General features: G+C 38.5%; 6 protein-coding genes across 8 annotated transcripts; 3 read left to right on the forward strand and 3 right to left on the reverse strand.

Moving 5' to 3' along the window:
- Window positions 1–790: 790 nt before the first annotated feature.
- LOC111804074 lies at window positions 791–2,968 on the reverse strand. The gene is made up of 2 exons (XM_023688756.1): window positions 1,957–2,968; window positions 791–1,224 (listed from the first exon to the last, which is right to left on the reverse strand). Exons 1-2 carry the CDS (start codon window positions 2,481–2,483, stop codon window positions 1,005–1,007), a joined length of 747 nt encoding a protein of 248 aa, XP_023544524.1. The 5' UTR covers window positions 2,484–2,968; the 3' UTR covers window positions 791–1,004.
- Window positions 2,969–4,579: 1,611 nt separating this feature from the next.
- Window positions 4,580–8,763, reverse strand: LOC111804075 (probable LRR receptor-like serine/threonine-protein kinase At5g45780). The gene is made up of 13 exons (XM_023688757.1): window positions 8,705–8,763; window positions 8,504–8,627; window positions 8,132–8,305; window positions 7,905–8,037; window positions 7,690–7,761; window positions 7,331–7,474; window positions 7,153–7,224; window positions 7,020–7,079; window positions 6,770–6,843; window positions 6,543–6,689; window positions 6,080–6,418; window positions 5,566–5,957; window positions 4,580–5,195 (listed from the first exon to the last, which is right to left on the reverse strand). Exons 3-13 carry the CDS (start codon window positions 8,226–8,228, stop codon window positions 4,872–4,874), a joined length of 1,854 nt encoding a protein of 617 aa, XP_023544525.1. The 5' UTR covers window positions 8,229–8,305; window positions 8,504–8,627; window positions 8,705–8,763; the 3' UTR covers window positions 4,580–4,871.
- Window positions 8,764–9,203: 440 nt separating this feature from the next.
- Window positions 9,204–13,934, reverse strand: LOC111804076 (shaggy-related protein kinase eta). Of its 2 annotated transcripts, none has more exons than XM_023688758.1 (12): window positions 13,706–13,934; window positions 12,652–12,744; window positions 12,441–12,500; window positions 12,077–12,349; window positions 11,920–11,994; window positions 11,739–11,795; window positions 11,072–11,212; window positions 10,950–11,000; window positions 10,777–10,872; window positions 10,575–10,658; window positions 10,244–10,345; window positions 9,204–9,832 (listed from the first exon to the last, which is right to left on the reverse strand). In XM_023688758.1, exons 1-12 carry the CDS (start codon window positions 13,718–13,720, stop codon window positions 9,740–9,742), a joined length of 1,140 nt encoding a protein of 379 aa, XP_023544526.1. In that variant the 5' UTR covers window positions 13,721–13,934; the 3' UTR covers window positions 9,204–9,739. The 2 variants fall into 2 exon arrangements, with proteins under 2 accessions (XP_023544526.1, XP_023544527.1); XM_023688759.1 differs by lacking the exon at window positions 13,706–13,934 and adding an exon at window positions 13,380–13,680.
- A 1,947-nt stretch (window positions 13,935–15,881) lies between these two features.
- On the forward strand, window positions 15,882–18,444 carry LOC111803170 (CBL-interacting serine/threonine-protein kinase 12-like). Its single transcript, XM_023687455.1, has one exon. It carries the CDS (start codon window positions 16,802–16,804, stop codon window positions 18,206–18,208), a length of 1,407 nt encoding a protein of 468 aa, XP_023543223.1. The 5' UTR covers window positions 15,882–16,801; the 3' UTR covers window positions 18,209–18,444.
- A 181-nt stretch (window positions 18,445–18,625) lies between these two features.
- On the forward strand, window positions 18,626–21,875 carry LOC111803148 (plant cysteine oxidase 4-like). 2 transcript variants are annotated; one of them, XM_023687434.1, is made up of 6 exons: window positions 18,626–18,715; window positions 19,615–19,778; window positions 19,902–20,065; window positions 20,165–20,312; window positions 21,248–21,451; window positions 21,531–21,875. In XM_023687434.1, the coding sequence occupies exons 2-6, from the start codon at window positions 19,679–19,681 to the stop codon at window positions 21,659–21,661; spliced, it is 747 nt and encodes a 248-aa protein (XP_023543202.1). In that variant the 5' UTR covers window positions 18,626–18,715; window positions 19,615–19,678; the 3' UTR covers window positions 21,662–21,875. The 2 variants fall into 2 exon arrangements, with proteins under 2 accessions (XP_023543202.1, XP_023543203.1); XM_023687435.1 differs by having other exon boundaries at window positions 18,646–18,715; window positions 19,530–19,778.
- A 2,573-nt stretch (window positions 21,876–24,448) lies between these two features.
- On the forward strand, window positions 24,449–25,904 carry LOC111803659. The gene is made up of 5 exons (XM_023688169.1): window positions 24,449–24,562; window positions 24,654–25,047; window positions 25,125–25,201; window positions 25,268–25,322; window positions 25,401–25,904. The coding sequence occupies exons 1-5, from the start codon at window positions 24,449–24,451 to the stop codon at window positions 25,751–25,753; spliced, it is 993 nt and encodes a 330-aa protein (XP_023543937.1). The 3' UTR covers window positions 25,754–25,904.
- The last annotated feature ends 315 nt before the right edge of the window (window positions 25,905–26,219 follow it).

Here is a 26,219-nt window from a genome sequence, read left to right on the forward strand (position 1 = left end):
TCCCTTAGACAATCAATTGACGAAACTGCCCCCTCATGGTTTAGGGTCAAATTGGAAAAAAAAAAAACACACATTTATTTATCTTTTACACAATTTTGTACGTTGTTAGTCTCACAATTTTAAAACGGGTCTCGTTGTTAGTTTCACAATTTTAAGACGGCGTCTATCAGAGCCCAACCCTACCTTTAATAGATATTGTCATCTTTGACTCGTTACGTATGGTCGTCAAGCTCACTGTTTTAAAGTGTGTTTATTAGAACTTTGACTCGTTACATATCGTTGTCAACCTCACAGTTTTAAAACGTGTCTGTTATGAGAGGTTTTCACACTCCGGTAAGGAATGAAAATTTGAAAGTTATTTGTATTATTGAAATGAGTCATGAAATTGAAAATGACCATATGTCCAAACCAAGTTTTGTCCAACCATATGTTCATTTCGAAAAATTCAAACATTACTAAAAAAAAAGTTCGAAAAGTGTAATAGCCCAAACTCACACAAATATTGTCTATTTTGACCTATTACATAACGGCACGATTTTAAAACGTGTCTACTAGAAAAAGATTTATACACCTTTGTAAACAATGTTCGTTCTAGTAGCAAATATCGAGATCTCACAAATATCTTTTATAGATCCATATGTGAGTAAGTTATAGTAGCAACCTATGCTCGTTTTCATACATCTATAATAGCATAGATCTGTCTGCATCTATCAGTTACGTATGGATTTAAAAGTGCATACATTAGTATGAAGGATCATTAACCAAAGCTTTACTAACAACAAAATTCAGATGCAACCAAAATACAAACTGTGATAAACGAATATATGATAAATATTGGAGCAATTCATGAGGCAGAAGCTGCAGAAACTGCAGTGAATAAGCAACAAGAAACAGCCACAAATTCATGGGTTTAGCAAGATGGTAAGATTTACAGGGTTTAAACCACCAGCATTCAACCAAACTTAAAATGGAAAAGAGCAATCATTTCTATTATTCCACACTTGCTAGAAAATGTTTATACGAAAAAACCATGGAAGAACAAAAGCTATTACCAGACATGCCATCAAGAAGTTACACAATGGCTGTCCCCTCCAACATCTCCCACCCCTGTTTGATATGTTTCCATTGCTATCTACTGATCTTCCCTCGTTCCACTCTTCCATAAATTGGTTGTCCCCGACTCCTTCGACGTTCTTCGCGGTCTCGCCACAAATTTCGCACATTCTGTGGCAAGCAATAAGCATTGTGATTAGATAACCATCAGCTCATTTCACAATATGAAAGACAATGTAGTTTAAAAGCAGGAGTTTCTAATCGGCATGCCGTAGTTTTGGCACTTTGTAACTGACATGCCAAAAGCTCTGAAACAGGAACGTATCCTTGAATATATCACAAACACAATCAGCCATCAAATATCATTCTCAACTCAACAACAGTTAGTATTCCACTTAAGAGGTTAGAAGGAACACACTCTTATAAAGAATGTTTTGTTTCCCTTTCCAACAAACGTGGGATCTCACAATTCACTCTCCCTTCGAACCTTAGCATCCTCGCTGACACTCGTTCTTCTCTCCAATCGATGTGAAATCTCATCATCCACCCTTTTCGGAGCTTAGCATTCTCGCTGACACACTGTCCAGTGTCCACTCTCTTTGGGGCTCCATATCTTGCTCGCACTGGTTCCTCTCTCACAATCAACAATCAATTTATCAACAGCGGATACTACCCCAAAAAACCAGTTAAAGTTCGTCAAGGCTACAACGAACAACTGAATTGGAAACCCTCACGGGTAGACTACTTGGTATTTCACAACCAAGTAGGTGTAGCAGCGATGGCTTTAAATTGATAGTATGAGACAAATTCAAGGGTAGACTAAGTTTTTTCTCGTGTTCATAGCAATTTAATCTCCTCAGAGCAAAAGGCATTAAACCAGAAGAGAGAGAGAGAGAGAAGAACCTGTTTCCTTTGAGCTTGAACCATGCCTCAGCACAGTGAGTATGCGCAATTCCCAGCTCATCTTTGCAGTCACAGCCAAGTTGAATCAATTCTGAAGTACTGGTCCCAGTCTTAGCCCCTGAAGCTTGGTCGGAAGCCAAATGGCAGATCCTACACACCCTTTCTCCATTCCACTCTTCATTAAACCCTTTACCCCCTTTTTGCCTTACATTTATCAACACCGGATTCTCCTTATTCGATTTTACATTCCTCTTTTCAAAATCCTTCCTCAACCCCATTCCATTCTTCTTCTCAATCGATTCTCCATCTACAACCCCACATGCTGTTCTATCTGAATCAATAACCACTACAGTTTCTGATGGGTTCATATTCGAACCCTCTCTTGTCTCTCGATTAACCAGTTCAGTCCCCGGCGTGCCGCCAGCAGAGGCGGCGCCTTCTGGGATTACCACAATGGTGGCCTCGATCCTATCGCCATTAACCAAATCAACAATGGGTTTAGGACCCTCTGGTTCTTCTCGATCCATCTAACAAAAGGGTTCTCCCCAGAAACCCAGTTACCCGCAGAAGTTGTTCTGAAATACTTCGTTCACAAAACTAATAACTCAACACACCATCAGAATGCATCACTTTCCATCAAACCAATCGATACGTAATGAAAAATGCATACGAAAATCCAAGTGGGTAATCAATCATGTAAAGGAAGAAAGATATGAAGGCCTTGTTGCTGAGGAGAGTGGAGAGTTTACTTTTAAATGCAGAAATTTCTTCAGGCGAAAGCGTTTACTTCAGGAATTGAAAATGAACAAAATAAGAGCTCTGGCCATCTGGGTCGTCTCCAATTGGATTCCTCCACTGCTGAAAGACCCTATTTCCCCCTCCCTCTCTCTATCTCTTTCCGGCACTGATCTCTCGATGTGACCTTAAAAAACTAAAGAAGAAAAAATCAATATTCCGAGGGGAAAAGTGTGCAACCGAGGGGAGTTGAATAGGCGACAATTTGGGTTAAAACAAAAGGAAAAAAAATATATATCCAACATTTTTATTTGTTAAGCTTCAATTTGTCCTCGGACTTCACTCCACGCCTTGTCGTTATTCATGTCTCTCAGCTCCTCCATGTCCCAGTTGGATGCATTCTAAGTAATTCAAATTTTAATTCTTTTCATGCAATGAACCAAAAAGTAATTGGTACAATTGAAGATCAAGTAAAGAAGATGTTCTCTAACAATATTATATTCAAATTCTTCCTTCTTTTCTCCTCTTTTTGTAATGTAATATTCTCGAATATTGACATTAATCTTTTATGGGTTTTGAAAATCATGTTATTTATCAAAGCTTAACACATTAAAGCACAATACTTTACCACCACCAAGAACAAAAAAGGCAAAAAAAGAGTATGAGAGGGCATATACAATATTCTGGGCAGCCATGATAAGGTAAAGAAATCAATGAAAGAACAAACTATGAATCATTATTTAAATTCCAAAGCTTTGATTTGACACTTTCAACTTGTTTTAGTTACAGAAGGCATTGGAATAAACAAATAGAGATTACCATATTCAATTTGGACAACTTCCAACATTAGTTGAATTTAAAAAGTTGAAGATAATCTGGAAAAAAGAACACAAGTTGGGCACTTGCTTTATCCATACACAAAACTTTGTGCTACCTGCACCAATTGGAACCCTTTTTATCTCACTTTTATATACATTTTTTTTTCTTTGGTCTTCCCCTTCCTTGCATTTAATTCTTTTCTCTGTGACAAAAAGGCCCATCTCCATCGGTTAAATCCTTGCCCATGTCTCTTTCCCCCACCTAGCACTCAACATACCCTTCTACTTACCTCATCATCCACAAACAATTTTAAAAGCCTATTGCACAGATTCTCTAGGGATACAATCCAATTAATATAAGTTTGTTCCACAAGATATTTGTTACTTTTTCGGGTCATAAATATCATTCTTTTTTGTAGTTATAATTAAGATATTAAAGATTTGAATCTCTCTATCCCTAAATGTTGTTGATTGGGATAGTAATATGAAATTAAAAGAGGAAGGTAGGACCGAGTTTAAATGCTCGTTCTTGAGACTCATATGCATTATGCCTAATTATTAGAGGAAGCTCCAATAAGAGGAGAGTTGAATGCAAAGGAACCAAAATGATTAAGAAGGGAAGTGGGGAATTAGAGTTGTCACAAGTCAGAAGACAGCGTGACTTCCAAATAACAAAACTAATGGCAGGCAATGAAAGGAGGTATTAGGCTAATCCCATGTTTTATTTTGCTTCCTTAAGGGAAGAGATGAAACAATCTTCTTCTCAAACATGATTTACAGCCATGCTTGGATAAAGCTTCTTCAACTCCATCATCACGGTTCCTCCTCTTCCTACTTTGTTTTATCCCCGTTCCTCCTCTTCCTACTTTGTTTTGTCCCGTAAAGAATCTCAAACCTCAAAATTAGTTAACATGAGATTCTACGTGGATTAGGAAGAGAAACGGAACATTCTTTATAAGGAGGTGGAAACCTCTCTCTAGCAAATGCATTTTAAAAACTTCGAAGGAAAGTTCTCTACTAACAATAGACTTGGGCTATTACAAATGGTATTAGAGCCAGACACTGAGTGGTGTGCCAACGAGAACAGGTGGATTGTGAGATACTACATCGATTGGAGAGAAGAACGGTAACTCTTTATCGTTTCACTTCACCATTTGAAGTTAATTCTTCATTGATTTTGGGAAATTTTTTCATGTGACTGAATGTTTTTTTCTTTCACGAATCCTACAATACAAAATAAATTCAGTGACATCAGTCATCACGAGGGCCCGCCGTTAGCTTTCTGGATTTGGTGATGGACGTAAATGCTTTCCATCTCTTGTGAGATGCAAAACTGATTATGTTTTGATAAACTATTTGCTTTCAACGGGGTCCTGAAAGCTCCATGGCTTCGATGACAAATGAAGACTCTTCATGAATATCACAGTACTTTGTGGAGAAACTGTGAGCTCTATTCTCATAAACACTTCCTGCTCCACCTGGTGATTCCTCCATTTGACTCGACTGTCCAACCAGACCTTCTACAACCTTCAAGATCTCGGACATCTTCGGTCTGAGTTGTGGATGTGACTGAGTACACTGTAGAGCCAACTCTACAGCTTTTTCCAGCTCCATTGCATCATAACATCCTTTTAGATCCCTGTCCACCAGCACATCTAGCCTCTTCTCCTCATGTAATGTTCTAACCTGCTCATTTCACTTTTTTTTTGTCAGATATCATTATGAAGTTGAGATTAAAAATGAAGACTCTTCATGAAATTATAAAAGCACGTAGTTATCTTTGTTTAAGGTGAGATCGCACATCGGTTTGGGAAGAGAACGAAGCATTTTTATAAGGGTATAAAAACCTCTTCCTAGGAGCTGCGTTTTAAAAACCTTGAGGGGAAGCCCGACATAGAAAGCCCAACAAAGACAATATCTGTTAGTGGTGGGCTTAGGCTAGCAGACGCGTTTTAAAAACCTTGAAGGAAAGTCCAAAGAGGACAATATCTACTAGGGGTCGACTTAAGCTGTTACAGATAATCAAACAACGCATAACAGGAGAGACCCTACGTACCCATTCGAGGATCATTCCCTTTCGAACTTGGCCATTGCCAGCATCTAGTGCTTTTTGGCCTGTTAAGAGTTCCAGAACCAATATGCCAAATCCAAAAACATCAGTCTTTTCTGAAGATTGTCCAGTTGAAAGATATTCCGGGGCAATATGTCCCACAGTGCCCCTAACAGCAGTAGTAACATGTGAATCTCTCCTATCTAACATCTTTGCCAGACCAAAATCCCCCACCACCGCTTCAAAGCTTTCATCTAGAAGAATATTTGCAGCTTTCACATCCCGGTGAATAATTTTTGGGTTACACTGCTCATGCAAGTATACAAGTCCACGAGCTGCACCAAGGGCAATACACAATCTTCTGTTCCAATTCAATGTTGGCTTCTCCTGGCCTGCATCTGAAAGTGGATGGCATATAAACAACCAAAATATAGCAGTAAATACAAATAAAGAAGCACTATTCAATCTAGTTTGTCCAAAGCAGATTATACATATGTCATCGTCATTTGTTAAAACAAACCTCTCAGGCGGTCAGCAACGCTTCCATTTGGCATATATGGATAAACGAGCAATCTCTCATCTGGCGTCATACAAAAGCCATACAAACGCAAGAGGTTGCGGTGCACGGCTAAGCCAATCATTTCAACTTCTGTTTGAAACTGCACTTCTCCAGTATAATTTGGATCTCTCAGTCTCTTGACAGCAACATATGTTCCATTTGGAAGATAACCTTTATAAACTACTCCAAAACCACCCTGTCCCAGGATGTTTTGGGGACTAAAATTACATGTTGCCTTTTGTAGTTCACGGAATGTAAACCTTTTCAGATGACCTATATCAAATTCATAATCTTGCTGCACTGCAGATATGAACCATCATAATGAAGTGCAGCAGAGTCAATCATTATACTCTGACTATAAGAGAGAATAAAGAAGAAGAAAAAAGTACAAGGGCATCGGTTCATCCCAAAGTTCAGAAAGTACCGTAGGACGTGAAGACAAGATGAGATCTATAACAATGCACCCAGCCAACAAGTAACACAACAGAAACCACAAATGTGAAACTGACAATTAGAGCTATGGAAAGGATCAAGTGATGTCGGCCATTATCTTTCTGAGGCGAACCAGTTTCTGAACGATAACAGCTATTCATGAGTTTTATACCATTGACATTCAAGATACAACGACTAGGGAGAATAAAATAGTATTACCATTAACTGGCTTTGGAACTACTCCACAAACTTTAGATGATGAAGATGCACAAAGGAAGCTATTCCCTGCAACACTACAGAAACAAGGCAAGCACTGTCAAAAGGTGGTAAATGGCATTGGAGGAAAACATAATTCCCTCTCTTTACAAACCATTCTCAGATATAGGCTTATTCTGATCATTATAAGTAACCGATGGAATTTGGAATGATATCAAGTTTTCTGACAAGTTAACTCGACATGAAGTCTCACCTGTACTCTTTGGCAAGTATTCTTGGAGTTGGGCCGCTGAGATTATTATTCGATAGATCCCTAGCGAGCAAACCATCTGGTCACTTCTGTGAACTCAGCAAAACACAAGGAATTGCAATAGAATAATACTTACAAGAAGGAAAGGCCTGAAATATTTGCAACAGATTCCGGAATTGGTCCACTTAACTTGTTACTGCTGAGCTTCCTGAAAACTTGGCAGGCAAAGGTTACATGACAACAATAGAATCAATAATTAGAAAGTAGAAGAGAATGAAAGAAAGAAAAATCTTTGCATATCAAGTCATACTTACAAGTAATTTAAATGAGTGAGAGACCCCAAAGAACTTGGAATGCCGCCTACAAACTGGTTGTTAGAAAGGTCAAGAGTCTGAAGCTCTGAAAGTTCTCCTATATCATCTGGGATTGGACCAGATAATTCATTATTTTGCAAGAACCTGCGATTATTTATATAGAATACATGAAAAAAGAACTTTCAAAGAATTGAGATAAACCTTGAATGAGAAACATTCTAACATTAGGCTATCCAAGTAATGGGACAAGAACAGATGAGTAAGAACAACCACTGAATTTTCACTTCAGAAAACAATAGTTATAGACGTCTAACAAATGATTTCGAGACAATGAAGGGAGAGGGAGGCTCACTGCTCACATTGTCCGAAGATAACTCAGGTTCCCAATGCTAGGGGAAAGCGTTCCAGATAAGCCCATATTTGACATCTCGCTATATAGCAACAACAACAATAATTAGTAACATATTTGAGCTTTATCTGACATTTATTCCAACAAAATATATTCAAATCAAGAAAAAAAAAAAGAAAGAAAAGAGATAGAAAACCAGGTTTAAGACAAAATGGAGAAGCTTACAGAGAAATCACAAAGCCCTCAACAGAGCAAGCAACCATATTCCAGGTGCATGGATCAACCGAATTGATGTCCCATCCTTGCATCACTCTCCGCTCGTCCCGTATCCAACTCTTCACCGACATCAACGCCGCCACTGAACAGTACAAGAAATCAGAGATACAGACACAAACATTCAACCAATTTGGAATAACATCAAATGGGTATTCATAAAATGGCCATGGCCAGACCTTCATAGTTTACTCCTTTCGGAGACAAATGACTGTCTGAGGCAGAGACGACCCAGATGAGGATGAACAGCAATATAACCACTTTGACAACTTCCATTACCAAGCGGGGGGGAAACGAAAGCGAGAGTTCCCCAAGTGAAAAAAGCTAGAACCCACTACTTTTGGTAGGGTAAACTGCAGGATAATAGGTTTGATTGAATTTTTCGGGTGATAAAGTATAGAGTCCATATCTAATTGCAAATAATGACAAGCTTGAAAAATCTTGATTCTAGAATTTCTACTAGCTATAGTGCGTTGAAAAACAAACTAGATTTCTGGTACAAAAAGCGGAGAGAAAAAGACAAAAAGTAGTGGTGGATTAAGAAAATGAACCGCAAGACCAGGAAATCTCGAGATGGGAGTAATTTAATGGCTGAGATTGTCCCCTGCCCTGCCAAACACATTGAACAACAAACCTGATAGTGAAAGACCGTAATTTCTCCATCTTCGCTGTGAACTGCAGATGAGTAAGGCAATAATGAGCCGTTGGATTTCTGACATTAATGGACAGAAAATCAAAAGCTTTGATTATACCAGTTTAGAAATGTAATCGTCATTACTGGAAGTGGGGAACCTCGAATATAAAATTTTCAGAGCTCGATGTCTCTCTGCGCCCCAGTGGCGCCAACATTAATGATTCCGGCTTTTAGAATTTGACGCAATTCTCGGAGATAATGGCCAGTTCANCCCCCCCCCCCCCCCCCCCCCCTTTTTTTTTCTTTTTCTTTTTATTCTCTCGATATTGAAATTTCGTCGTTTTTCCATGTCCGTGTTGGCGTAGCAGTAGCAGCAGGGGCAGCTCCAAGGAGCTCGAGAGGGCAATGACAGGGACAGTGGCCACGAGCCCCCCAATGTTACCATGTCCAAATAGACAATTACTTTACTTCAAAGTTCAAAGCGACAACTTCTCGTTTATTAATCTAACGAGTTGGCTAACAATTCACTACGCATAATTCAGAAATTTTCCATTGAGAAACGTAAAGAACAAAGCTTTTTCTCTCAGTGATTGAGAGCAGAAACAGGAAGAAATGAATATGTGAAGAACAAATAGATTCGTGTTTAATTTAAAGAAGGGAAGAGAGATTCTTAGAACACAATAATAACTACAGGTTTTTGCAATTTAAAGTCAGCCATGTTGAAACCACCCTGGAACTGGTAACAAAACTCAATAACCAACTAGATTTTAACCCTGCTTGTCTTCAGCCGCATATAGAATTAGATACCCGCTTCTTCCTAACTAAAGATACACAATTTGGCCTCTACTACTATCCCTCTTCTAGCAGCTTTCTGCTAAGTCAAACTCTGGCTTCCTTCAATATACTACCAAACATATACAACAACTTGAGGTATCATCGGAACTAAGATTGAGGGATGGGTGGAATTTGGCTGGACAGAACAAGGCAACATTTCGAGGAAGAGTTGGTATATAGTCCCCCCCGACCTGCAAGTCTCAGAGTATAGTGATGTAAATGGCCCCAGTTTAATACAGGCGGAGTTGAACTTAGAGTTGGTCAGTAGGCTTTGCACCACGCATGAACAAGAAGAATCCAACTGCACATACGCCTATATTTACGACACTGCTAGATGCAAATTAAGACCCATTTGTCGTTTCACTTGATCAGGTATCAACTTGTTGACGAGCTCTGGAGAAGCCCCCGACAGCTGCAACAGAAATCTCAATTATCATCACCTTTTATCTATCTCAATGAAAGTTTGGTTTCTTATTAAAAAATCACCTTTTTAATGGAAATAAAATAGTAATGGACGAGTAACCTAGTAAACTGCTAGTCATCCACAACAATTTATTGATTGGAATAGCATAATTTCAGTTATTTTCAATCGTTATCAATGCAGATGCATAGCACGATGCAGTTGAATTCAATATGGACCTTCATCTACTCCCTAAAACAGGCACAACTAAACCATTTAGAATGTTTTTCTTAATCGCAAATAGAACTATATGCCTTCGATGCTCAAAAGACATGCAATAAAATGCCTAAATTACAGTTGTATACAATTCAAGAAAATAGAATAGGAAATTTTCATAGAAAGATGGTGAAATGGTAAACAGACCTCTTGTTTGAAGTTAAAGAGGGGTGGAAATGGTCGACCATTTGGGAGGCGGGCATTGGGTTCTCGAAGTTCGGCAAAGAAAGGATGCGTGCAAGCTTCCAGCTGCATGGAGAAAGAGATACTCTCAAGAAGAGAAAAATAAACCATAGTTGCAGAGTAAGCCAAATAAATGTGTAGTTCATACACTAGGACAAAAAATGAACTACTTTTACATTCGGTCAAGAATCAACAAAGATTAAGTTCTAGCATGGAAAGGTCCCACTGTTCAAAAGAAGTGCACAGATGATGTCACATAGCTATATAGACAGACACTGGAGCATATTGAACTTACTGCGGTGCAGCGAAGACTGGGCGAATACTGAAGCAATCGAGAAGCCAGATCTATTGCCTCGGGAGGCATCCGTTTGTGGAAAACCTGATCAACAACATAAAGCATGTAAGAGAAAAAGCTCAACTTCCCGTAGAGAAAGCTCAAAAGTAACAAGATCATGGGAGATAAGAGGCCCCAGGATCATCTTGAATTTGTTACTGACCTTGTGCCATGGGTGAGCTTTTATCTGTGGAAACCTATAGTCTGTATAACTTGGATTCATACATCGAATTTCTTCACGAGTTGGTGTACCAAGAACCTAAAAGATAACCATCGCAAAGTAGGTAAGTTGTACACAATTTGGAAATGGTAATGAACTAATAATATCAATAGTACCTTTATGATCTCTACGAGTTGGTCCACTGCATTTTCTCCAGGAAACAAAGGCTACAGAAACATAAATATCATTAAACTGGTTATGATAAAGTTCAAGTCAAAGAAATGTTGAAAATGCTTACCTGTCCCAAAAGCAGCTCAGCAAGGACACAACCAGCAGACCAAATATCTATGGAGGTTGTGTACTCTGTAGCTCCAAAGATGAGTTCTGGTGCCCTATAGAAGCGCGAACATATGTATGAAACGTTGGCTTCACCTTTCATCTGGAGCACACGGATAAGAGTACACAAAATAAGACTCAACGCAGAAAAAGGGCCAAAGAAAATATACCATTTGCTACTTAACCATGGTGATTCACTGCTGGTTTTGTTAATCAAATAGACCGCATGGAAAGATTTGTAAAAGTGATTGTCTACTGTCTATCTAAGAAACAAGTTTCGGAAGCCAATGCCCCAATCCAAAGAATTGGTGATCTCTTATGATAAGCAAAAGTCACATATGGACAGGAAACCTACACCCCACACACCCGAGAGATTACTCCAATTGGTCCTGGTATGTTTGTTTGGAGTTCTCACTTATAAGCATGGAAAAACCTTGCAAGATTTGTAAGTCCAACGTCCAATGTAACAAGGCAGTCTTGAATCTTAAATGACAACAGCAAATATGTTTTCTAAAGGAAAATAGGAACTTTAAACTAACGAAGTAAATAGCAAGTTTCAATGTACACACTGGAAGTGTCAGAAACAAAATAAGTGAAAGAAACAAGATATTGAAAATTTATCAACGTACAAGCATTTTAGCGCTTCCAAAATCGCATATTTTAACTTGGTGAGTAAGAGGATCCACCTGCAGAAAGCAAACAGGCATTAGGCAATCATCAAACACAAGGATAGGCCTCTATAAACTGTTGTTTTCAACAAAAAATCATTTCAACTTCCATATCCACTTTCAAACCATCAAAGAACAATACCAAAATATTTTGAGGCTTCAAATCTCGGTGGCAAACTCCAGGAACCGTGTGGATATAGGCCAGGCCCCTAAAAACCTGGAAAAAAACAACAGTTGCCATGAGAAAAGAAAAGTGTGTTGATCAAAAAATTGAAATTATACAGGAGAATTATCTATACCTGGTACATGTATAATTTGACATAGATGATTGGCATCCTTTGATTTGCATTACTGTAATGCTTCAATACCCGAAACATGGTTTCGGGAACATATTCCATAACCAAGTTGAGAAAAAGCTCGTCTTTCGTAGTAGTGGAAAAGAAACAATGCTTTAAGGAAATGACATTTGGATGATCCATCACACGCATTAACTGGAGTTCACGGTTCTTATATCTTCTGTCCTGCAAAACCTTCTTTATAGCCACATTTTCACCCGTTTCCAAGCATTTGGCCTGACAAAGAGGACATGTATGCATCATATATTACTTGATCAAAGACAATATCAAAAGAATCGAAGTGCTAGAGGAGTAACATTTAGAATACCTTGAAAACAATACCAAATGATCCAGTTCCAACAACACGTTCTGCCATGTAACTTATGGTCTACAGGACCAAGAAAAAACAGAAGTATCATAAGTTTGTGTAGAAACATAAATACTGGCCAACAACATGAAATCTCTAAGTCTCTATGTTTTATAGCATACACATGAGGAAAATAGAATGTAAGAGGAACGGGATTGACGTGAATGTTAACCTGTTTGGGCTCCCCATTCTTGCCTCCAATAGTCGTTGATATTATGTGACCAGTAACTGGGTCATTTCCATCAATGACAGGGGCTGACATTTCCTGCAAAGTATATATTGTGTTACGAGGCTGGAAGGAATCGATTGGAAAATTGAAACTGAAACGTTGGTTGTCTAGAGTGGAGGGATCACGTAAAAGATAACCAATGTTAGAATAGAAACTATGTTTAAGTCACTAATAAACAACTATCACAAAGAAGCCCTAACATCCACAGCAAGAGATTTTTTTTCTTTTTTAAATGAATAGAAGAACAAAGAATGGAAAGACCAACAAACAGAGATCCCTAATAAGTGCCAAAAAGAGAGGGGGTAGGAAAAGAAATCGAAGGAAAGAAGTTGCTGAAACCAAATAAAATAAGAACTGAAATGCATGGACCTGTGGAGGACAATCTTCACTGAAAAATAATAAGAAAATAATTTCAGATAGGCTTGAGCTATATAGCTCAAGCAAGTTATTTAAGATTAATCAAATATCAAACAAAGGGTAACAAGTGCGATCCATAAATTAAATTAGTTCACGAAGCATAAATAAATAAATATATGTATTAAGTTTAATCGATGGAGTTAACATAGATGCATCAGCTTAGTTAAACCCAAAAAGATAGCCACAGAAATTAAATAATAAAATCTCGAGTACTGGAAAGAGATCAAGAGCTAAAAATTACACATGATCAGAACCTCTCAGAAACTGTACAGAAATTGAAACAAATACAGCCAAGAAACTCTTCAGAAACAGAATCATCTAAATGACAGATCGAGGCAGAGAAGAATAAGTAAGGTATTCCCGATCCTCTTCTCACAATGCGGAACGAGATCACCGTCCAGGCTGCTAACAAAACGCAAGAAGAGAACAGAAGAGACGAAACGGGAGGAAGCTGAAACACTTCAGGCAATGTTCTTATGTACACATATTCCCCGACTAATCTCGCAACGCAACATTCAAATCCAGGAAAGAAAGAAAGAAAGAAAGAAGAAGAAAAAAGAAAAAAGAAAAAGATACGTACCTTAACGTCGGCCATAGCCGAATGGGAGAGAAGGAAGGAAGGAAAGGGAAGGTAGTGGTTGGTTGAGTTGGCGATTAAAAAGAAGAGGAAGAAAGGGATTGCAGTGATGAGAAGGGAGGAGAAGAAAGAGAAAGGTGACAGAAAAACAAGGCCATGTGATTCCAGCACTCTGTCTTCTTGGTCTCTCTTCTTTGCTTCTTCTTTTTTCACTGTATCACAGAGAGAGAGAGAGAGAGAGAGAGAGAGAGAGAGTTTGTGAAATGACGGAAATAACCTTCTGAATTACGAAGACTGGCTGCCGACGCCTATGTGACTAAAATGCCCCCAGCTTCCAATAATTTCTCCACCTGCTGTGTTTCTCCTTCTGTCCCTAATTATTGCTCTTTCTAAGTGGACATCATAAAATATCAATTTTGCTGATTCTCTTTCCTTTTTTTGCCTTTTCTTTTATTCATAAATATACATGGGTCCATGTGAAAATCTGTAAATTTGGGTGCCCCTTTAATCATAATTAATCATAATTAATCATAATTTGTTTATTAATTCCCTAAATTAAATTGTATTTTCCAAATGTAATATGATTATTCAGCTTCGACCCCAGCCCCTTCGCCCTTCTTCCTCACCAACCGCTTGGTCCACACTTCCCCCTCTTCTTTAATCATTTCCTTATAATGTAAAGGGATTAATTTCCATCGCCCCGCCAACTCACCACAATTCTAGAGTCCACCGCCAATAGATATGGTCTGTTTATACATGATAGGAGAAAAATGGTCTGAAAAGTAGGAAGAAAAAGGGAAAAAAGAGAGTCTAAGCGTGTGAGGTTGGGAAGGAAAGGGGATTTTGGAATTAGGAGTGAGCAGTGGTGGCAGTGGGGTTAAAGTAAGTTTGTGAATTTCAAGGGAAAGCCTTGACCATGCATCAGATAAAAGATTTCACCACATGCCGCCCTTCAAATTCCCTTCCTTTTAAGCACTTTATGGGCGGGTGCAAAAAAGGCCCTCCCCCAATTAATCATCATGCTTCGCCTCTGCCCTGCTCACTCTTCTATTCGTCTTATTATTTTCTTCACATCCATCCATCACTTTTACTCAACTCAACCCAATCATTTAGGCCACAATCCTCCACTCAACGGCCCACCCAACATCTACACTTGGACGTCTCTCTGGGCGGTAAGGCCCATGAAGAACGACACCCCAACTCGACCCAACAGGCTATGTTCAAAAGCCTATTTAAGTTCAAGACATTATTTTATACCATGAAAGGTTGAATTTTCCACTTGGACGTCTCTTTGGATTTTATATTTTATATGTATTTTAGAGAACCTTATATCTTCCTTATCCAAAGCGCATTCTTTGTAATAAATATATTGTTTTATTTTGAATTTAGCCAACTAGCATCCATCTGTCACAGTTTTAAGTCAAGGTCATCAAATTTAAATTCAAAATAACCGACATAATTCCTAACATTGTTGACTTTAATTATTTAAATACAAGAGCGATATTAAAATTGTCAAAATGTACTTATAATATACATATCCATGTGGCATTCCTATCATTCATCTTATTAATTTGTTGCAACAATAAGCTGATGAGTGGTTGGGCGGTTATCCTCGTTGGGTCTTTCAAGTACTCTTCCATCTTTGCTTTTAAAAATAAATAAATTATTTAATTCAAACTATATTCGTCACAATCAATTTCTTGATCGAAGAAATATAAGTCAGTGCTTGCGTGGAGTTTGCTAGAACATTCCTACTTGAACGAGACGTAGTTAGGTCAATAATGCTACCAACATACTTGTATAATAACAATTAAAACGATGTATATGTTATAGACCACGATTCTTCACAATAATATGATATTATCCACTTTGAGTATAATGTCTGGTGACTTTATTTTTTGTTTCCTCAAAATTACCTCATACCAATGGAGATGTATTTCTTACTTATAAATCTATGACCACCCCTTAATTAGTCAAGGTAAGACTTCTCTTCCAACAATTATCAGTAATCTTTTGAACAAAGTACATCATAGAGTCTTTCCTAAGGCGTATGGAATCTCTTCTTAATTGAGATTTGACTCCTTTTGGTGAGCTCTCAACAGGACATATGGGTCAAAAGTATATTGAACAAAAAATTTATAATTAATATTTTACTATTTTGTAAACTATGGGTGATATTAATGTCCTAAAAACAGTAGAGGTGCCCCCTGGAGGCGTGGAAAGATCATTTTGTTATCAGCTCACGGTCACGTGTCACCGCAGTTTGGCGTAATGAAAAGGTTGGGGAGCTGCGTACACATAGCATGTCAACGAATCACACACCGTCCATCAGGCTTAGCATCCTTTACCCCCGCCGGATCCAGCTTATTCGCCGAGGGAGGGGAGGGCGTTGCCAGGTATGATGCGAGCAGCATTACCAGATTTAAATTGGGCACGCGTGGGCCACAACGAAACCCTGTCTTGGCCACACAATAACGTTTTACTGTTTCCTCGGCCCAACTCCTATCATTCGGCTGGTTTCAGATTAGATAGAAGCTCCAAAGTTAATTACAGAAACTTTCGATCATTCTCCTCAAACTGCACGCACCTTTTGAGCCTTCCAAAATCCAACGATTTCTAGCATTGAATCCAGTAATAGTGTCTTCAAAAACAGATCGCTCCATGTTCGAGATTGAATTTGCAGATCAAATATGGCGTATTCCTAACTATAATACCAAGAATTTTTGAGAATATAATACTCGGGATGTGGTGTCCCTCGCTACACAAACACTTTCCAGGAATACGTGGCGATGAAGAGGGCAAAGGAAGCTATAAAATAATGGTATATACCCTTGGATGCCATTGTTAGCCCTCGTGTATTTAAACCCGCCCTCTCCTCCTCTCTCTCTTTATTTCATCTCTCTCACCAAAATTGGAAGAAAAATAAAGCTCATCTTTCATAATCACGCCTCCTCTGAAACCCCAAATACGGCAAAATTCATCCCAAATTTGCTCCCGTATAGTTTAATTGCAGAGAATTAGGCTCCCAATCAACCCCACAATTCTCCCCCCGCCGCCTCTGCTGCATTTTCCCCATTTCCCTCAATTCTGTTTTCATCAATGGCCGATCGGCCGGACTCTGACAAGAAGTCCGAAAGCACCAGGAAGGACATGCCGGCTCTTCTTTTGGGGCGGTACGAGATCGGGAAGCTCCTTGGGCATGGGACCTTTGCAAAGGTCTATCATGCCCGAAACATCAAATCCGACGAAGGTGTCGCCATTAAAGTCATCGATAAGGAGAAGATTCTCAAGGGCGGACTAATCGCCCACATCAAACGCGAGATCTCAATCCTCCGCCGGGTTCGACATCCCAACATTGTGCAACTTTTTGAGGTTATGGCCACCAAGACCAAGATCTACTTCGTTATGGAATACGTCCGTGGCGGCGAGCTCTTCAAGAAGGTCTCCAAGGGCCGATTGAAGGAAGAGGTCGCCCGAAAGTATTTTCAGCAATTAATTTCCGCCGTTTCCTTTTGCCACGCGCGTGGTGTTTATCATCGCGACCTTAAGCCGGAGAATTTATTGCTCGATGAAAATGGGGATCTTAAGGTCTCCGATTTTGGCCTAAGCGCCGTCTCCGATCAAATTCGACAAGATGGGTTGTTCCATACTTTCTGTGGTACACCGGCGTATGTTGCTCCGGAGGTATTGGCCCGCAAAGGCTACGAGGCCGCTAAGGTCGATATTTGGTCATGTGGGGTTATTCTGTTTGTTCTGATGGCAGGCTATTTGCCCTTCCACGACCAAAACATCATGGCAATGTATAAGAAGATTTACAAGGGGGAGTTCCGGTGTCCGAGATGGTTCTCGCCGGAGCTAGTTCGACTCCTGTCTCGTCTTTTGGATACAAATCTGGAAACCCGTTTCACAATTCCAGAAATCATGGAGAATCGATGGTTCAAAAAGAGGTATAAGCATATAAAATTCTACATCGAAGATGATAAGGTGTGCAACGTGGAGGACGACACCCAAGATGTGGATTCCTTGTCGGATCAATCTCAATCGGAATCGGATTCCGAATTCATTGAGACAAGAAGAAAGATGGGTTCACTCCCAAGACCGGCGAGTTTGAATGCATTCGATATAATATCATTTTCCCCGGGATTTGATCTTTCCGGGCTGTTCGAGGATGGAGGGGAGGAGGCAAGATTCGTGTCCAGTGCTCCAGTGTCGAAGATTATATCGAAGCTGGAAGATATCGCAAAATTGGTGAGTTTTAGCGTGAGGAAGAAGGACTGCAGGGTTAGCTTAGAGGGCACACGGGAAGGCGTGAAAGGGCCATTGACGATCGCGGCGGAGGTGTTCGAGTTGACGACGAAACTGGTGATGGTGGAGGTGAAGAGGAAAGGGGGCGATAAAACAGAGTATGAAGAGTTCTGTAACAAGGAATTGAAACCGGCATTGTTGAATCTGAAGGAGGAGGCGGGGGCAGGTGCTCCGTCACACATACCTTCAGATTCTGAATGAACCAAGCATGGAGAGATATTGATTCAGAGAGATAGAGAGAAAGGGCATTGGCTACCTCAAATAATAATTGTTCTCATTGATGTGATGTGCGTGAGATGACTCACGCAATCTCTTGGACTATTAGAGCTGCTTATACACACTAATTCCTTACTTAGGATATTATTATGCTACCCTTATGCCCTTCAACATTAATATATATTTGCATGTAATTCAAAATAAAATTCCAAATTCGTATATAGTTTTGAACACATAATTTAAAAATACCCAAATAATTATTTCTTGTTTTTATTCTTTTCTCTCCCCACTTTAATTNAAAAAAAAAAAAAAAAAAAAAAAAAAAAAAAAAAAAAAAAAAAAAAAAAAAAAAAAAAAAAAAAAAAAAAAAAAGAAATGGTGGAAACGTGGCATTCCTAAAAGAATAAATAAACACCATGCGACGCAGCCGTATCCCGCGGTTGAAAACTCGCCGATTGCGGCAACCGGTGGCTTCTCGCCGTCCTTTCTCAGGTTTGTCCCCAACTCATCCTCCCTACTCTTCTCTTTTGGGATTGTTTCATCTTTTCCAACCTCTGTTCTTTCTTTCTGTGTTTGTATTTTTTGGAATCTGATCTTCTGAATGTTGAAGGGATTGATGAAGTCCCTTCCTCTTCTCTTTGGGTGTTTCATCAGTTTCTCTCACTCGGTTGTTCTGCCTTTCTGAAAACTTGGATTTCTATCTAGGGTTCTGGTTTCAATGCATCCTTCTGCATTGATTTTACTCTTCTTTTTTTTTTTTTTTTTTTTTTTTTTTTTTTTTTTTTTTTTTTTTTTTTTTTTTTTTTTTTTTTTTTTTTTTTTTTTTTTTCCAACGAGACNTTTTTTTTTTTTTTTTTTTTTTTTTTTTTTTTTTTTTTTTTTTTTTTTTTTTTTTTTTTTTTTTTTTTTTTTTTTTTTTTGAATTTTCTCTCCCTCTATTTAATTTGTTTGTATAATATTCAATTCGAACTGTGACGCTCGTTTTAGTGTAGAAATTTCATGAACTCAAAACGCTCTCTGTAATTTCTGATAGTGATGAGCTTATTTTCGATTTATTGATGGGCAAATGAGGGCTGGGGTTCACATATCCTTTTTACTTCTCGGTCATTTGTGTCTACTCTTGATCGCCATTGAACTTATAATGAAAGTAAAGATATCTTTTTCTATCGAGAAAATTATTTGGTGTGTTGCGTATTTCTATAATATACCCAATGGATGCTGTTGAAAGATGGGGAGGTTTGATTACTTACCAAAATGTTAGTACTACTCTTTGGATTGATGTATAAACTGAGTATGGAATTTACAGTGTAGTAGTACTATTCTGGGTTGGAGGAGTCTAGGAGGCTCTTAAAATTCTCTATCCTTGATTGAAATTCAAATTCCGGTGACAGATAAGGTTCTGACTCTGCTTGAGCGGTCCATAAACAACAAGATCTTGTATACACTCCTGAAAGTATGCCCGTAGTTCAAAAATTGTATGATGCTTGCAAGGCATCATTTTCTACCAGTGTTCCGGTGTCAGAAGAGGCTCTGCAGAAGGTCATTACTCTCTTAGGTGTGTGCAAATAAGTAATTCGCTTATTTCTTGATAAGTCTTTTTCGTACAAAATTTCACTCAATAAGCTGGTTTTTTAGGATGCATCGCGTATCTTTATGAGTTTGTACAATGCTGTTTCAGATGAACTGAAGCTATCTAATGTGGGTCTCGAACGAGAGTCGCAGTTAGCTCGTGGTTGGAAAGGTTCACTGAATGTTACTAATGGGAAGAAAGGTCGAAAGGGCGTACACCAATATCCACCAACTATACAATATCTACACTTGCATGAATGTGATAGATTCTCGGTAAATGATCGCATTGATATGTTAACTTCTGGTTATTCCCCACCCCCTGCTCCAATTTTAGTGCCATCTCTCGAAGGAACTATTTCTCGTTGTGTGCAGATCGGAATCTTTTGCATGCCTCCAGGTTCTATCATTCCACTTCATAATCATCCTGGAATGACTGTATTGAGCAAGCTTCTATATGGTGCATTACATGTACGATCATATGATTGGCTTGATCTACCTGAGTTCATAGATCTTTCTCAAGGTATTTCTTTCTCATACATGGAACCCACCTCAAGCTTGATAGAAGCCCAGTTCTAGTTTTTTGTGAGATCAGAAAATTAAGAATTTATTAGTGCTTATGTAATGAATTGTCAAGCAGTGCTATTATTATTGACTTTTTGATTAGAGACAATTGCATCGATGATTGAAATTTACGATGTTTACAAAGGACCTTCCCAATTTACCATGAGTGAATGTATAACTATAGGAAGTAGAAATATTAGACAGTTTACACCTAGATATAACTTGGTAAACAACATTGTCGAAGAATTTTGTATAAATCTTGTGTCTTTTTCGCAAGTATTCTTTGATTTCTTTCTTTCCAAATATTCCAAAAGAAAGCCATGATTCCAAAAGAAAGCCATGATGAGGTTTTTCCATAGTAAGGCTAGTTAGTAGAGGAAGTTTGGTGGGAACCTTTATGTATCATCATAGCACAACACTTTCCATCTTTTCACCCTGAGGACAAGGTAAAAGCTTGGGCAGGAAGTACTTTTAGGATACATATCCTCCCTTGTTTTATGTATGGTAGGAGGGAGGCATGAGGTAAAGTGCATAAAGCGAGTTGTTGAAGGGAATATTTCGTGATTTGGGAGGGTGAAGGGTAGCTACTCAGACATCCCGAATACATATCCTCCCATGCATTTTATGTATGGTAGAATTTCATGCAATTGTCTGCATTGTTTATCGTAATTGTTATTGCTCTAAACATCTGCCCTGGGAAGAAATAAAGAAATTGCTTGAGTTCAATCTTTTCCTCATTCCGTGAATAGCATTTGATGTAGTGATATATTTGAAATGATCCATTTTTGGGACGAATGTGAAATCGTTATTTTTTCCGGGCTTGGTTATTTTGTTCACTTTCCTCTCTTTGAGTAAAAGTTTCAGTATAAAATTTTAATTGAGTTGTATCCTCAGCCAGACCTGCAAAACTTGTTAGGGACTGTGAGATGATTGCAACTTGTGGAACTACAGTTCTTTATCCAGATCGAGGTGGCAACATTCATCGTTTCAAAGCCATAACTCCCTGCGCAATCTTCGACATTCTTTCACCGCCTTACTCGTCCGCAGATGGGCGACACTGCTCTTATTTCGGGAGGTCACCTAGGAGAGAGATTTCAGGTATCATTTGTTCCCTCTTGATTTCTTTTTTGCTTCTACTTCTACATATAATCATCTCCGTTTTCATCCCATCCAAAAGGTCTTGACCAACTGTGTGGAACTGAAACTGATCCTTCAGAAGTTACTTGGTTGGACGAGATTCAGCCACCTGAAAACTTCGTGGTCCGGCGGGGCCTGTACAAAGGCCCCATTATTAGACAATGGAGTTAATACTGTAGAGCATCATTTAGTGGGATTGGCTCGAAAAAACAACGAACCATCCAGTTAAACAAACTACACCAGCGATTCTTAACTGGTTCAATAATTGTATGTTAAGAATACTGAGGAGGGATTCTTCTTCGATGTAATTGAATTGTATAATTGTAAGTTAGAAAAAGACTGAATAATTAATGAAAAATGTCTGTGGTAGAAGATTGGAACGCTGGATTTGACTTTGGTAGCAATGAATTAATGTGATTAAATTTGAATTGCACTCAGCCTAATGCATAATAATAAAGATTGGAGTAGCGTTAGGGTAGGTAGGATTAGGAGTTAACAGTAGGTTGGATGAATAATGATATGCCATCTTTACTGTGAAGGAAGAAGAACAGCTCTATCTATCTGTATCATCTGAAAACAAAACTATATCTTTACATTTATGGTAAAGATTCAATAAAATCCAGATTTAAAAGCCATCCCATTTCATAGGGTACAGTTGCATATCCTTTTCATACCAAACTTAGGAAAACTTCCAGCCTTCTGTACCCAAAATTTGACGGTGAAACAGAGAATGAAGGGTTCTGGTTCTTATCCGGGATTTGAAGTGAAGCAGAGCATTCAATTCTTTTAGATTCTGTTCTTATTTTTTTCTTCCGGAGATCAACTCTTCCAATTAAAATAAGCTTACTTGGATACAATAACAGCCGCCAATATTAACTTTCTATCTTGCTTACTTGTGTAGTTTTTGTAACAAGAGAGGGTTTGTGTTCATTAAAGATTTGAAATTTCACCAACATTCAACAAGAAATCTAGTTGAATAAACGAATGAAGGATGTGAACTAAACTTGACGAAAGCTTTATGTCAATCCCTTCTCTTAATAATGAAAAGAACTATTTTACTTTTTCAATTATTCAAATGTCATTATCCATAGTAATCATATGGCTATTAATGCGAGATCCCACGTTGGTTGAAGAGGAAAACGAAACATTATTTATAAGACTCGAAAAATCTCTCCTTATTAGACGCATTTTAAAAATTTCGAGGAGAAGTCTAGAAGTGACAATATTTGCTAACGAGAATGAATCAATCAATCAAACAGTGAAGCGTGCTCATTCTTCACTGAAAGTGAAAAAAACTGGAAAATGGAAAATGGAAAATCTCAAAGCATCTGAAGAACATAAGAACACAAATAATTAGGTGACCAAATAATTAAAACTTAACAGACTGTTATTCCTAAGAATAGAATCATTCAAATGTGCTTTATCTGAGTTAAATAAAATCATGAATCAACCAAGCTCTCAGTAATTTCATAGATCATAGGAATTGACATTCCTTGAACCTGTAAAAGAATAGCAAGTTTTAGGCGTCCACTTTTGAGGTAGATTAGCATCCTAATTAAGTACTCCATTGGAAATTATTCAGCCAATTAACCTACCTGCTATGATATATGCCCACAAGCTCTTAAACCCATTATAACTTTGCCACTTTCTAACCAAACAACTTACATGATACACAAATAATAGAAACCAGTAATTAAATAACACCTCCTGATGTTCCACATGGATTTTGATGCATTTTCTTAGCCAAAAAGTAGAACCCACATGCTACCTACAATTCATCTCACAAACCCACACACTAGCAATTCTCATAGATATATATATGTGTTTGTGTGTGTGATAGCATTATGGTACTCACAAGAGTAGCATAAATAATGCGAATTTGCAGAATTATGTAAGGAATAGTTGCAGCTTGTTAGTGGGAAGAATTAATTTAGGGACCCATTTAGTTCTACTTCGCCCCCCTCCAATTATTGGCATAGAAACAGGTGCATATAATAATTAGTCAATCGGGTAGGTAATGAAGGGGCCAGTTTTGCCTGTCTAAGTATTCAGCTCACTCGTGTGGATGAGATAATACCTCGTTTATATTAAGATTAGATTAGATTATGCAATATAATTGTGTTTTAGTTCGTCAAAGTTAGATGGAACAAGTCATTACTTGTGATCAATCAAGTTAATGTGTGAGATCTCACATCGGTTGAAGAGAAGCACGAAGTCTTTTTTATAAAGGTGTGAAAACTTTTCCCTAGTAGACATGTTTTAAAAATCTTGTGGAGAAGTCTGACAAAGAGAACAATATCTACTAGTGGTAGACTTAGACCGTTACATAATGTAGGAAAACAAAAGGGTAGCTACTGAAACGAATGAAGAATTATTATTAGTTTTTGTTGGTGTGGGGAGTTGGGAGTTGGGTTTGTACACAGGAAACCAATAAATAAGCTAAGCTTGGGTTATTTATTATACAGATACGTGAGGAAGGAGAAAGAAGAAGAATAAGTGTGCGAAGAAATGGAGTAAATGCATGACTTTATAGATATCAATTCATTCTTTTTCCAACGTCACATTACACAACATATTGACATAATTGTAAGCTACGAACCCCTAAAAATCTCACCTTTTCTTCTGTTTCCTGCTTTTATGTCCAATTCTGGAGGCAGCTAATGCTTATTTGCATCATACGTATAGGGAAGCCGTGGCCTTGAATCTTGATATATTGTGAAGGACAAAGGTCCCAGCTACAAGGCACTCAGTCAATTAAGGTGTGAGATACAGAGAAAAGAGCAGTAGTGACGTGAGTGTTTTTGAACAGTTTTTGTGGAAATTAAACCCATTGGATAGCATTATTGGATTATTATTCAGTTCCAAAAAAATGGTAATTTCTTACTTTTTTGGCACTAAAAATGTGCATGAATCAGAGTCCAAGAATGTATAACTCATTACATTATTACAAACAAACGTATGTCCAACAAACTTCTAGATCAATATACTCTCCTTCTCTCTCTCTCTGTTCTTCCCTATAAAGATCTGTTGAGGCAATCAATTGGAACTGAGTTCAGATCTTGGTCTCAAATGGTTTGTATATATTTTACAAAATGAAGATCAAAACCTTTATGCATATCTATGTCTCTCTTTCTGCTGATCTTTTTGGCTTTTCTTGTTTCAGTATCCCAGAAACTTGTTGTTGAATTTTCGAGACCGACGGAGATGGAGTCGGACCGATGAAGGCGTAGCCGCCGAAGAGAAGTTGAATCCATTGACCTTGTCAAGAAAGTGGTCATTGTTTGATTTGAACGAGGAGGCCAGGGTTGAAGATGGTGATCATAACATTAGTGTAGAAGTTGAGCAAAGTGAAGAAAGAAAGCATGGACTAACTTCAACAAAGCACAATAACAATGAGAATACAAATAACTCATCAAGAGAAGAAGGAAATGGAGGAAGAAGAAGAAGAAGAACAGCAGTGAGACAGTATGTTAGATCTAAAGTGCCTCGCCTGCGTTGGACTCCTGAGCTTCATCTCAACTTTGTTCATGCCGTTCAAAGGCTCGGTGGCCAAGAGAGTAATAACAATCACTATTCCTTCTTTTCAACTAAGTTACAATAAACTTCAATTTGTGATAATAATCTATGATTGTAGGAGCAACACCCAAGTTGGTTCTTCAGCTGATGAATGTAAAAGGACTTAGCATTGCCCATGTCAAAAGCCATTTACAGGTACTGATCTGTTTTTCATAATTTGATGAGTTTTTTCGCTCTCAAGAACACTAATTGACCACATAGGAAGCATTGAATTTTCAGATGTATAGAAGCAAGAAGCTTGACCAAACAGGGCAAGGTACAAATAAGCAACTGTTCATCATAATTCAATATCATAAAGTAGTTATGCAACTTCATTTGTTTTTGTCTGTAATAGTTATAGGAGAAGCATGGGCGGGTGGGGTGATGCAAGGAGGTGGGGGATACCACAACAACAATAAGAATGGCGGCAGGGTGAGCCACCATTATTCTCGTTGGCATTTCCATATCCAGTTTGGAAGTGTTGCAAAACTGTTACCCTCAAACTCACCCTTTGATCCAACGAGTTGTCATGCAAAGACAAGGCAGCTGAGGAGACCAAATCATTGTTGGGAACCAGAGCTGGAGCTAGGACTGAGGCAGACAACAACAACAACAACAAAGAGTATTAGTAGTAGTAGTAGTAGTAGTAGTGATAAAGAGAGTTGGGGATGTGGTTTACGGATTACCACTGACCTTTCCCTTTCTTGAAGCTAAGGCCACAGGGTGATTATAGAATAATGCGGTCTCTTATTGCAAAATCAGTGATAATTGAGGTCTCTGGCTGTTTGAGTTTGGGGCCATTGGCATTGCCATTCATTGCATTGCATAACAAAAAGCACACATCTATTCTGCCACCAAACAAGTAGCGCGCTTTCATTTTCTGTAACATGAAAACATGAAAATTTCTTAGGAACTACCAAAATCTTTCCTTTTTCTTGCTCTTTGAATGTCCCGACATTGATGGGACGGTTTAGAGTCCAGAGCTTGCTGGAATCGTCCCAAGGAGTCGCGACGAACAGGGTTGTACACTCCGTCGGCGCTTGTCGAAGGCGATGTGCTCTGATATAGGACCGGCGGGATTGAGATCGAGGACGTGAAGTCGACCATTGCCGAGAATTCCGAAATTTTGGGCGGTGGCGACGGCGGTGTGGGATTCGTAGAAGGGGATGAACTA

Source organism: Cucurbita pepo, chromosome LG10 (assembly GCF_002806865.2).
Source record: "Cucurbita pepo subsp. pepo cultivar mu-cu-16 chromosome LG10, ASM280686v2, whole genome shotgun sequence".
Taxonomy (NCBI): Eukaryota; Viridiplantae; Streptophyta; class Magnoliopsida; order Cucurbitales; family Cucurbitaceae; genus Cucurbita; species Cucurbita pepo.

Bases quoted from the DNA above. Each gene is read 5' to 3' on its own strand.
- LOC111804074 (XM_023688756.1), bottom strand. From the start codon at position 2,483: ATGGATCGAGAAGAACCAGAGGGTCCTAAACCCATTGTTGATTTGGTT. The intron at 1,225-1,956 runs GTTCTTCTCTCT...TGCTTGCCACAG, and splicing joins TTCAAGCTCAAAGGAAACAG to AATGTGCGAAATTTGTGGCG.
- LOC111804075 (XM_023688757.1), bottom strand. From the start codon at position 8,228: ATGGAAGTTGTCAAAGTGGTTATATTGCTGTTCATCCTCATCTGGGTC. The intron at 5,958-6,079 runs GTTTGTTTTAAC...ATCCACTTTCAG, and splicing joins CGTTGCTGACCGCCTGAGAG to ATGCAGGCCAGGAGAAGCCA. The intron at 5,196-5,565 runs GTACGTAGGGTC...TGAAATGAGCAG, and splicing joins AGGGAATGATCCTCGAATGG to GTTAGAACATTACATGAGGA.
- LOC111804076 (XM_023688758.1), bottom strand. The intron at 12,350-12,440 runs GTATTCTAAATG...CCTCTTTGTCAG, and splicing joins CATTTGGTATTGTTTTCAAG to GCCAAATGCTTGGAAACGGG. The intron at 9,833-10,243 runs GTCTGTTTACCA...TTTCTGTTGCAG, and splicing joins TCTTTAACTTCAAACAAGAG to CTGTCGGGGGCTTCTCCAGA.
- LOC111803170 (XM_023687455.1), top strand. From the start codon at position 16,802: ATGGCCGATCGGCCGGACTCTGACAAGAAGTCCGAAAGCACCAGGAAG.
- LOC111803148 (XM_023687434.1), top strand. From the start codon at position 19,679: ATGCCCGTAGTTCAAAAATTGTATGATGCTTGCAAGGCATCATTTTCT. The intron at 19,779-19,901 runs GTGTGTGCAAAT...ATGCTGTTTCAG, and splicing joins GAAGGTCATTACTCTCTTAG to ATGAACTGAAGCTATCTAAT. The intron at 20,066-20,164 runs GTAAATGATCGC...CGTTGTGTGCAG, and splicing joins ATGAATGTGATAGATTCTCG to ATCGGAATCTTTTGCATGCC.
- LOC111803659 (XM_023688169.1), top strand. From the start codon at position 24,449: ATGTCCAACAAACTTCTAGATCAATATACTCTCCTTCTCTCTCTCTCT. The intron at 24,563-24,653 runs GTTTGTATATAT...TTCTTGTTTCAG, and splicing joins TCAGATCTTGGTCTCAAATG to TATCCCAGAAACTTGTTGTT. The intron at 25,323-25,400 runs GTACAAATAAGC...TGTCTGTAATAG, and splicing joins GCTTGACCAAACAGGGCAAG to TTATAGGAGAAGCATGGGCG.